This window comes from Phyllobates terribilis, unplaced genomic scaffold, assembly GCF_046119375.1.
Source record: "Phyllobates terribilis strain yellow unplaced genomic scaffold, ASM4611937v1 Scaffold_1__5_contigs__length_1240528914, whole genome shotgun sequence".
NCBI classification, from domain to species: domain Eukaryota; kingdom Metazoa; phylum Chordata; class Amphibia; order Anura; family Dendrobatidae; genus Phyllobates; species Phyllobates terribilis.
The window spans coordinates 801,928,013-801,940,509 of NW_027362761.1; the positions used below are offsets into that span (position 1 = coordinate 801,928,013).

The 12,497-nt window shown below is 41.5% G+C and overlaps 1 protein-coding gene across 4 annotated transcripts in view; it reads right to left on the bottom strand.

The window, feature by feature from the left end:
* The window catches only part of SHROOM3 (shroom family member 3), a 461,578-nt gene that overhangs the window by 11,063 nt on the left and 438,018 nt on the right, over nucleotides 1–12,497 (bottom strand). For all 4 annotated transcript variants that reach the window (XM_073637099.1, XM_073637100.1, XM_073637101.1 and 1 more), the window contains 2 exons: nucleotides 9,944–10,426; nucleotides 3,142–3,295 (listed from right to left, as the gene is read on the bottom strand). In XM_073637099.1, coding sequence (XP_073493200.1) covers nucleotides 3,142–3,295; nucleotides 9,944–10,426 — 637 coding nt within the window. The remainder of the gene's footprint in view (nucleotides 1–3,141; nucleotides 3,296–9,943; nucleotides 10,427–12,497) is intronic.

The following is a 12,497-nucleotide window of genomic DNA, read 5'->3' on the forward strand; positions in this document are numbered from 1 at the left end:
TATTACAGCAGAACAGAATTCAGCTTTGCTGAATGTATACATATGGTAGCCGCTAACATACAAGTTATTTTATTACAGCAGATGGGTATAAATGGCTGCAATTAAAGCTCAAACTGTTAAGCACTGCCATGAAGATTTTTTTCACTAACCCTGTGTATATGTAGTGTAGTGTGTGTTATATATATTAACCTACTGCTGCCTTCTCTGGTGTCCTGTGCCATTCTGCTCCTCTTCTCAGTGACGTCACCGGCACACTTCAGACTGTTCGGATCATGCAGAGTGCAGTGACTTTTACAGTGTAAGGCTATGACCCCACTATCAGTATTCGGTCAATATTTTTCCTCAGTATTTGTAAGCCAAAACCAGGAGTGGGTGAAAAATGCAGAATTGGTAACTAGTTTCTATTATACCTTTTCCGCTGATTGTTCCTCACCTGGTTTTGTCTCCCACTCCTGAGAAAAAATACTGACCGAATACTGACCAAATACTGATAGTGGGGCCGTAGCCAAAGCCTATGGAACGTACAGTATGAAAGAGGCTCCATAGACTTACATTGAAAGGCCACATTCATACATTCAGTATTTGGTCAGTATTTTACCTCAGTATTTGTAAGCCAAAATCAGGAGAGGAACAATCAGAGGAAAAGTATAATAGAAACACATCACCACTTCGGTATTTATCACCCACTCCTGGTTTTGGCTTACAAATACTGATGTAAAATACTGACCAAATACTGAACGTGTGAATGTGGCCAATGGCCCCGCTATCAGTATTTGGTCAGTATTTTTCCTCAGCATTTGTAAGCCAAAACCAAGAGTGGGTGATAAATGCGGAATTGGTGACTTGTTTCTATTATACTTTTACTTTGATTGTCCCACTCCTGGTTTTGGCTCCCACTCCTGAGAAAAAATACTGACTGAATACTGACCAAATACTGATAGTGGGGCCATGGCCTAAGGCCAGAGTCACACCAGAGTATGGCATCGGATGCAATATGCTAAAGACCCTCGGCTGCTGCTCTGCTGCAAGCGTGAGCCGAGTGTCATGCTACTGTGCTCCGATTCTCTCGCATGAGAGGATCACAGCACAGCTGTGAAGGGAACGGAGAGAGTAATTTCTCCATCTCTTCCATTGCCTGACTCTGCGAATATCGGACTGCACAGGTGTAGCAAAGGCGAGAGAGCTTGTAAGAGAATTCCTACATGATGTTTCAAAGATGGAGAGAGGCTGCCATCTGCTGGCCAGACACAGTCAAGCGGAACCAAGATATGCAAGGGAAGTTGAAGGGAGAGCAGATTTAGACGCTGGACCCAATCAGGTGACTTCCAGGAAGGAGTTCCGGGAGATAAGAGGCCAGCGCGCAAACCTGAGGAGTCTTTGGCGCCAAGCAGCAGAAAGGAGCAGACGTGTTCCCTGCATGCTGAGAAGCACCACGTGACCTGTGAGGTGCCACAGCCGGGCACCAGTAGAAGAGCTTCGGATCCCTCACAGATGTGACCCAAGTGCTGTGCCTGCTGAGGAGACTCGGAACCTGCTTGCGGTGCTGAGTGAGTTTGCGGAACCCGACGCCGCCCGCCGACAGACGAGGTCTGGACCCCCCTACCCAAGGCTTGAGAGACTGCCTCCAACGGCCAAGCAGAGGGGACTTGAGAGACGGCTGCCCCAGGAAAGTCACGCCAGCGAAAGCAGAGGAGCTGCATACGTGAACAGGGCCGTCACTTCTACTGTTCACTCACGGTACCGGGGACAATTGGGTTTAGGTACTCAGGTTGGGAGGGGAACGGTTGGGGCTAAAGAAGCTCAACGTGACCTAATTTAATTTATCCGGAAAAAGACTCACGGCCTAGCGGGAATAACTGGTGACCCCCGCTAGAGCCATATGCACAGTTAAGGAACTCACGTGGTGTCTCCCATGATCTAGGGCACCACATTACCTTGAGAGACTTCGCAGTTTGCTAATACTTCAAATTACTGTTTATTAACCTTGTTGCAATCCCTTGTTCAGCATACCTGTTAAATATATATATAAACTGTTTATATTCAACTCTTACTGTTCTCGCCTTGTGTCTCTGTGCGTTGCATTCCGGCACCTGCATTACACAGGGATGACATTCGAGTGCAGCCCGATGTTTCACACGCACCCATAGAGTTGTATAGGTGCGAATGAATCGAGTCTCGCTGCAAATCGCAGCATGCTGCGACTGTTCTCTTAAGTCAAATCAGCATGAGAAAATAATTGTTGATCTGAGCGGCTCCATAGTATAATACTGGGCCGAGTGCTATGCGATGTTTTATTGCATAGCAGTCGGGCGTGTTGTACGGTAGTGTGACCCCGGCCTATAAGAGACTTCTGGCTCACGCATAGAGCAAAGTGTGAACCGAGCAATCTGAAGAGCGGTGACGTCACTCAGAAAAGGAGTGGAAGGATGCTGGACTTCAGAGAAGGCAGCGCTAAGTGAGAATATTAACACACTGACACTGCACTACATACACATATACACAGTTTTAGTAAAAAAAAAAAACTTCATGGGAGGGATTCTTTACAATTCCTATACACATCAGATAACTGTTGACTGGATGATCGTTTGGCCAACAGCTAATTTCCACATATACGGGAACGCTCGGCTCGGCTGTGGGCTCTACTGTTCTCTATGAGAGAGGTGATGCCAGGCTTCTCTGGCAATGGTTTATTTCCCAGGGAACAAAAGGATCGGGTGCTGGAAATACAGCAGGCTGGATCCTCCCTAAACCGACATCGTCTGTTGGGGGATAGTCGGGAGCCCCCCGTACACATTAGACTGTTGGCCGATCCCACCAATATTGGCCTTAAGATCCATGTTGTTGATATCTGACAGACCCTTACACTTATAGTAGATTTTATCTTTGACCATACTAAATAAAGCCAGTTATACACATAAGACCTATGTCATGTATATCCTGAGCACACCATGAGTGTGCACTCTCCGTTCTACACACGATGCATTTTTATTTTAATGAGGTCACTGGTATGATGTAACTCAACATGTCCGATCTTGGTTTCTCCTGACATTATTTCCATACACATTAGATTGTCCTGGAATGATAAATGCCAGCATTTCCCTTTATTGGAAACCATTATTTTACTGCTGAGCAATGCTTTACCTTCTTTTCATTCACATCCAGGTTCTCCTCCGCTCCAGCTCCCCCGGCGTGCATGTCTGTGATCCTCTTCAGAAGCTCGGCTTCAGGAGCAGACATTGAATAGTACACTGACGACCTCCCTCCGTTCTCTGCGGGAATCTTCTTATTTTCTGTCCTACATATATATAAGTACAAACACTTATGTCATTGACGACAAGGGAGAAAGCGATGATGCAAATATGATTGATACTATAGGTTTATATACCATGAAGGCAGCGTGAGGAGCTACTCTGGTATTTGGAAAAAAAAAAACGAATTTGTTTCCAAATAGTTGGGGACACTGCTGCAATCAGTACAAATAAGGGAAAAAAAAACAGTGAGTGGCTTTTCCCTTAATAGGAGGGGGTGGGATGGAGAATTAACAAAAGAGTCAGAGGCCACGTTCACACGTTCAGTATTTGGGGAGTTTTTTACCTCAGTATTTGCAAATTGTCTCTTCAGAGAGGAAGAGGACTAGAACTCTTACATCAGTATCTGTAAGCCAAAACCAGGAGTGGGCGATAAATACAGTTCCACTGTTCCATTCCTTATTTTGTCTTACAAATGAGGTAAAAAACTCACCAAATACTCAATGTGTGAACGTGACTTAACTATTACCCATGAAGGCCTGTGTACAACAATTTCCTTGTCACTTTTTTTCATTTCCTTTAATTATTTCTCTAAAAAAATGTAGGGCTATATGAGTTTATGGCCAGAAAAAGCTACACTTTTGGTATTGGGCCAAACCTGGTATTGCAGCTCAAATTCCTTAGTACTATTAGCTACTGTACAGTCCATGACCACAGTGGCTCCATTTTTGGTAGATAGCAGCCATATTTTTCTAATGGCATGTAACCCATTTAATCCATTCCAACCCCATAATTTAATAGTACAGTCATGGCCAAAGGTTTTGAGAATGACACCAAAATTATATTTTCACATGATCTGCTGGCCTCTGGTTTTTATTAGTGTTTGTCTGATGTTTATATCACATACAGAAATATAATTGCAATCATATTATGAGTACCAATAGGTTATATTGACAGTTAGAATGAGTTAATGCAGCAAGTCAATATTTGCAGTGTTGCCCCTTCTTCTTCAAGACCTCTGTAATTCTCCCTGGCATGCTCTCAATCAACTTTTGGACCAAATCCTGACTGATAGCAGTCCATTCTTGCATAATCAATGCTTGCATTTTGCCAGAATTTGTTGGTTTTTGTTTGTCCACCCGTCTCTTGATGATTGACCACAAGTTCTCAATGGGATTAAGATCTGGGGAGTTTCCAGGCCATGGACCCAAAATCTCTATGTTTTGTTCCATGGGCCATTTAGTTATCACCTTTGCTTTATGGCAAGGTGCTCCATCATGCTGGAAAAGGCATTGTTGGGCGCCAAACTGCTCTTGGACGGTTGGGAGAAGTTGCTCTTGGAGGACATTCTGGTACCATTCTTTATTCATGGCTGTGATTTTAGTCAAGACTGTGAGTGAGCCGATTCCCTTGGCTGAGAAGCAACCCCACACATGAATGGTTTCAGGATGCTTTACAGTTGGCATGAGACAAGACTGGTGGTAGCGCTCACCTCTTCTTCTCCGAATAAGCTGTTTTCCAGATGTCCCAAACAATCGAAAAGTCCGATCCCGCAGCTGAAACAGTTTTAAGATACGGTCCTGGCGCTTGCTGGTCTTTCTTGGGTGCCCTGGAGCCTTTTTGAGAACAATGGAAGCTCTCTCCTTGAAGTTCTTGATGATGCGATAGATTGTTGACTGAGGTGCAATCTTTGTAGCTGCGATACTCTTCCCTGTTAGGCCATTTTTGTGCAGTGCAATGATGGCTGCACGTGTTTCTTTAGAGATAACCATGGTTAACTGAAGAGAAACAATGATACCAAGAACCAGCCTCCTTTTAAAGTGTCCAGTGATGTCATTCTTACTTAATCATGAGTGATTGATCGCCAGCCCTGTCCTCATCAACACCCACACCTGTGTTAATGGATCAATCACTAAAAAAATGTTAGCTGCTCCTTTTAAGGCAGGACTGCAATGATGTTGAAATGTGTTTTGGGGGTTAAAGTTCATTTTCTGGGCAAATATTGACTTTGCAAGTACAGTAATTACTGTTAAGCTGATCACTCTTTGACATTCAGGAGTATATGCAAATTGCCATTACAAAAAATGAAGCAGTAAACTTTGGAAAAATTACTATTTGTCTCATTCTCAATACTTTTGGCCATGACTGTATACCTACGGGTCATTCTCAGAAACCAACGTACTATTACTTTATGGTGATGGTGGTGGGGAACAGGAGCTCTGGCATAATCACAAACTAACAGCCAACATACCATTGCAACAAGTGATATTGGATTTAATCCCAATCCTGAATATTTAACCTTTTAGATGTGGTGGTCAATAGGAAGACATCAGCTAAGTGATTAGGCAGAGGGATACGTGTATATCCAAAACTCAATTTTGCAGTGCCTATGGATTGTCATGGCAAGCAGGGGCCTAACAAAATGCCCTGCGTCTGCCAGTCAGTATAGACAAGCAATGATACACTGACTGCAACACATAATAGCAGAGATTCGCATGTTCAAAGCCGATAGAACGACTAAAGAAAAAGAAAAAGAAGTGCATAAACAATTTAAAGGGGTTATAAATAAAAAACAAGTAATATGAAGTAGTAATGTAAGTATGTAATAAGATGTAGTAAGTAGTAATATAATGAAAATAAAAATAATAAAAAAAATCCCTCATATTACTACCAAAAAATATAAAAAGTTATGGATCTTGATATATGTTATTTTTCTATAAAAAATAGGTTTATTGTGCAAAAATATTGTGAAAAAAAGAAATAAACTATGCAGGTCTGGTGTTAGCGTAAACAGAATGATTCAAAGAATAAAAATAAATGATTCATTTTACTGAATGATGAATAGTGAAAGAAATAGAAAAACATAAAAAAAAAGAAAAAAAAAGGGGTTCTCCTGGCATATCAGGGATGAACATATCATTGATACAACCTGTGCAGACACACAGGGGCCCAGGGGATAAGGGGGCCAATTTCCCCTCTAAAGCATGTGGAATTGTGCATTATAAGGAGCTATTGGACTGCCAAGGGCCCATATACTGTTCCTACATGGGGCCCTCTTCAGTCTGTGTCCGTCAGTGAAGCATATGATATGGATGATGGCCTGTCCATTGGATAGGTCATCAATATCAGGTTAGTGAGGGTCTGATGAGTACCATTCCCCACTCATCTGGTGGCCAGATGTAAAAACTAAATGGAGCTGCTGGATACCAGTGATGAGCTCCATTCAGTGTTTACTTCCACTTTCCACTAGAGCTGCTGCCACCTAAATGGTGGGGGTGACGGACCGTATTCCAAGGATAGATCGTCAATGTTATATGCTGGGAGAATACTTTTAATAATGGAGTTGTTGGTTGACCAAAATGGTGCCATTAAAAAAACTCACCTTGCAAAAACTCTGTTGACTAAAAATAAAAAAGTTTTGGAATACATCAATGAGAAAGAGCAATGGGATTTCTGCAGAATGCCTGCTTCTGTCATGTCACCTTCTAACACAAGATGGCACCATACACACAGTTTCACATGTTCGCCTTTATTTCTATGTACTGTACTCCATTTTGCACATTGTTTGAGAGCAAGTACATATGAGTTGAGGGATATGTAATGCAGAAACAAACCTGATTGGTGTCTTATGCCTTGTTATATTCTAAAGATTAGGAAACACAAAATAATATGTAAGCTCTGACTTGAGTGAATTTTTCCACAAATCTTACATTAAGTTTTCTTGTTTCAGGCAAGTGAAGTATTGTAATGAAATGTTCAAAGATATCTTAGGTATTAGTACTTCATGATTTTCAAGATCTATCACTGTCATTTATTAGAAAGTTCTGGTTTATGTCTATTGTGAATAGGTGGCAATTGCCTTCACACAATGGTGCAGATCATTCCAGCCACCAACTTTATAGTGCTTTCAGATGTGCCAATTTCGGGACATCAAGGCACCTTTACGAGCATTGATCAACTATATACAATTAGTTTGATGCTTGTTTACCACCTGTTTGCATAAGCTGACTACTAGTGATTGGGACAGAACAATCTCTACTCCCGTATGATCGTTCTGTCCCAATACGGTATCATCAGTATATCGGCAGCACATTCTCTGCATACATGTGCTGCCAACAAGGGCTCTTTCACACGTCAGTATCTCCGGTACAAGTGGTGACATTTTCCCTTTGTACCGGAGACACTGACACACGCAGACCCATTCAAATGAATGTACATCTCAGTGTGTTTTCATGGACTGTGCGTCCGTGTGCTCCACACGGAGACAAGTCCGTTTTCTTGCGGACACACAGTCCACAAAACGTATCACATAGATGACATCCATGTGACACGCACCGGCGTGCGCAGTAGCATTTCTTAGTTGCCGAGAGATGCTACTGCGAATGCGCGGCGACATATTGCTGCACCCAAATTCTCTTTCCAAAAGCAAAATGGCGCCCGTGCGTGTGCAGTAGCATCTCTCGGCAAACGAGAAATGCTACTGCGCATGAACTGGCCGCCGCGGCCATTTTGTGGGAATGTAAATTTCAATATGACACACACATTACACAGACAGTATTTAAAAGTAGGCAGGTCACTGAAAGCACAGTGACCTGTCACAAGGCAGAGATAGGCATACATGAATACATAATGAGAGCACCAGAGTACATGCATATCATTATGTCAGAAATGAAAGTAAAGATTATAAAGGAACCACTGGACAGATTTCATTAACAAAGGTATCATTTTACTCAGTGTAACAGCGCCCATCTGACAGTGTATGTGGTTTAGTAAGCACAATCCCGCTGACAGGTGCGCTTTAAAATACTGTTATGCAAGATAATTAGCTATATAAGGATAGTATATTAATAAAACCGCATGTCACAAGAAAGAAAGATGCAAACATCTTAAAAAAAAATTAGAGTCCATAAAATTGAGTGCACAAATAAAAATACAATACTTATTTGGGTCTGAAGACAAATGCTGTAGTAATGAAGTGGTAATATACCCAATATGAAGAAGTTTCTTTAGTCATTACTTTATAGGATATTTTCTCACTTTTTAAACTGTAAGTCTGGTTATCTTGAAGTACAATTATATCACACTGAACGCACAGGCTCAGAAGCTGTGCTCAGTCCATCGCTGCAGGAACCTAGCTGTAATTTACAGCAAAGCTTCTGTACTAATGGCCAGTATAAAAAATAACTTGGATCTCAGAAATTTAACCCCCTCAGATGCTGCAGTCAATAGTGACTTCAGCTTCAACATCATGTGTCTGTCACACCAGTGGCTCTCCTCCTAACAAAGGCCCCTAAGCCCTCTATGGCTATGGATTGCCTGTTAGTTATGACTAGTGATGAGCGACTATGTTTGGTTAATCCTTTCGGCGAGTATGCTCGGGCGAGTACTGAGTATCTTCAGCGTGCTCAGTGATATGGTTGAATCGCTCCCGTGTGCATAATTTGTGACTGTTTGACAGTTTTAATACATGTGAGGAATACTTGCTTCTTAAGCATTCCTCACATGTATTAAAGCTGTCAAACAGTCGTAAATCATGCACACGGGAGTGATTCAAACATATCACCGAGCATGCTGAAGATACTCTGTTAACCGAATATACTCGCTCATCACTAGTTATGACTTTTGGAATACAATATAATTTTTTATAATTCATTCTGAAACAATTTCAAGGGTGCCAACTCTTTCGGCCATGACTGTATGTGCATATAGCTCTTTCAAAGACAAATCCAGCAATACCTTTACAGGGCCAGTCCATTCCTCTGTTACTGAGAAATCAGCATTTGAACTGATATTCCAATGAAGCTGAAGGACTATGTTAGATCGGAAGCCTCTGTCACTCCAGCTCTTTTCCCCATTCAGCATTGCCTTCTACTGCAGCATAGAGTGGGGAGCAGAGCTTGAGTGACAGGGGCTTCTACACCCTAATTTGATCTACAGCCTAAATTGCATATCAATATGATTGAATTTACCTAGACGCTAATTTGCCTATCAAATCAAATGCTGATTTTTCAGTAACAGAGGAAAGCACTGGCCATGTAAAGGTATTGCTAGACTTGCCTTTAAAAGAACTACATGTACATATACATAGTGTGGTGAGTGAAATCCAGCTGATAGATTCCTTTTAAAGGGGTTGTCCACTATTTGGACAACCACTTCTCATTCCTCATGTTTGGCCCTGTTAAAATAAAAACATCTATACTTGCGTCTGGTGCCGGAACCGTTCCAGCGGTATCGGCACTTGCGTTTCCGGGGCTCACGTGAGTGCCCAATCAGCGCTTGCGTCACTGACCCCACCTTCGTATGTATTGAACATCAACAGGAAGTCAGGGCTGTGGCTGCTCTCTGACATTCTCTTGATGTTCGATTTGTCTGAAGGTGGGGACAGTGACGCCAGCACTGACTGGACGCAGGGCTCACGTGATGTAACAACCTCACATGAATCCCGGGATTGCAAGTACCGACACAGCTGGAACGGTGCCGGCACCGGAGGTGAGTATAAGTGTTTTTATTCAAACGTGGCCAAACATGAGGAATGAAAAGCGGTTGTCCAAGTAGTGGACAATCCCTTTAAAACAGTGAGTATAATAAAAGTCCCTACTTCAAGGTGTAAACATAATATAAAGAAGAGTAATTGGGTATCATAGTGTAATAACTTCTACAGAATAATAAATGTAACAATTTTATGGGCCACTTACATTTCATTCTCCGTAGAATGAACCTTTTCTGGAAGCATCCTCTCTTTGATCCACCTCCTATTAGTATCCCTTAGTGCACAGGTGCTCTTCAAAAACAGGCCACCCATTAGATCCATGGTGGTCTTCATCTTGAGCTCTGGATCCAAAATATCTGCTAGAGACTTGTCCTTGCTTGCAATCTCCTTGGCCAACTCCAGAGATTTAACATCTTCAGGATTCATCAAATTTGTGCTGGCCTGACCTAAGTTGCTTTCATAAGTAGATATTTTGTGGTCAGAAATTTCAAGAGCTTTGCATGGAGTTGTCTCATCCTGAGTGGGAGGTGCTTGTAAGGATTCGGAACTGTGACTTGATCCCAGGGAACCTCTTCTAAACAGAGGTATTTCAGTCTGAGCAGGTTCCAAATTGTTCACAGGTAAATTGGAAGTTGGTGGCTCTACAGTTCTGTTTTCCTTTTCTGAATCTTCTACTTGGATGGGATACCTATAATGAGAAGAGAAAATATGTTCACAGCTTTGGGTGACTTTTTATATAATGTGACATCCTTTAAGCTAGGGTCACATGACAGTATTTTCTCTCATTCGAGAGAATCAGGCCAATTATGCTAATCATACTCTGATCAAACTCTGATCAGAGTTTGATTAAAGTGTAATCACAGTGTACTCTGATATTCTTGGATGAGGAAAAGATGGAAAAAAAAATCTCCATCTTCTCCATATTGAAAATCAGACTGTACCCAGATGTAATCCAAATGCAGTCCGATTTTTTCCATGGACTCATTGATTTGCTTGGCTGAGTGCGATCCGAATATCAGATGCAAATTGGACATATGCACGGCCCCATAGAATAACACGGCCCCATAGAAATAACCAGAGCCAACATGGGTTTGTAACTAATAAGTCATGTCAGACTAACTTAATTTCCTTCTATGACAGAATCACTGACTGGGTGAATCAGGGAAATGCAGTAGATATACAGTAGTATATTTTGACTTCAGCAAAGCACTTGACAAAGTATCTCATACCATCCTTATTGAAAAAATGATCAACTATGGAATGGACAAAGCAACTGTTAAGTGGATTCATAACTGGCTTAGTACTCGGACCCAAAGAGTGGTCATAAATGGTTGCACATCCAGTTGGAAGAATGTCTCAAGTGGGATATCACAAGGCTCTATCCTGGGCCCTGTGTTGTTCAACATCTTTATCAATGATATAGATGAAGGAATTGAGGGTAAACTGATTACATTTGCTGATGACACAAAGCTAGGAGGGATAGCTAATACTAGAGAAGAGAGAGAGGATTCAAAAAGATCTAAACAAACTGGTACTATGGGCAGCAACTAACAATGGTTTTTAACTGGGAGAAATGCAAAGTCCTACATCTGGGCAAGAAAAATGAAAAAAGCATATACAGAATGGGAGGAATAGGGCTAAGCAACAGCACATGTGAAAAAGGCTTGGGTATACTAATAGATCATAGACTGAATATGAGTCAGCAGTGTGATGCAGCAACAAAAAAGGCAAACACAATTCTGGGATGTATTAACAGAAGCATACAGTGTAGATCACGTGAAGTAATTATCCCCCTCTACTCCTCTTTGGTGAGACCTCATCTGGAATACTGTGTCCAGTTCTGGGCACCACATTTTAAAAAAGACATTGAAAAACTGGAGCAAGTTCAGAGAAGAACTACTAGGAAGGTGACCAGTCTGCAAACAATGTCCTATGAGGAACGGTTAGAGGATTTGGAAATGTTTAGCTTGCAAAAGAGAAGACTGAGAGGAGACTTAATAGCTGTCTACAAATATCTCAAGGGCTATCACACTGTAGAGGAATCAGCTTTATTCTCATTTGCAGATGGAAACATAAGAGGCAATGGGAGGAAACTGAAAGGGAGAAGATACAGCTTAGATATTAGACAAAACCTTTTGACAGTGAGGGTGATCAATGAGTGGAACAGAGAGGTGATGAGAGGTGGTGAGTTCTCCTTCAATGGACGTCTTGAAACAGAAGCTGGACAGACATCTGTCTGAGATGGTTTAGTGAATCCTGCATTGAGCTGGGGGTTGGACCAGGTGACCCTGGAGGTCCCTTCCAACTGTAAGATTCTATTATTCTATGATAAAAATTGTTCAAGTGGAATCCGATGATTTTTCAGTTCGCACTCAGGCCGACAATACGGTCGTCTGCACAAGCCCTTAAACTGTAGTCTTTAAACTTTCTTTTACAGCAATTTTGCACAATTTGTGGATTACCATCTCTAACTTTTATATATTTTAGGCTACAAAAATAATTGTTCTATTGGTACCATGACACTCATTATGACATGATTAGAGAACTATTTTAGAGAATTCTTATTACTATTTTTAGGTAAAATTCATAAAAATTATTATTTACAATGTATAGATATTTTTGATTAGGATACAGTGGCAGTTTGGATCAGAGTGGACTTTTTTAAATTGTTATTTTTTTCACTCCTGAAAACACAAATTCTTGATACATAACATGTCCCCAAACCAATCATTTAAGACATGTAAAGAGTGTTAAGATTC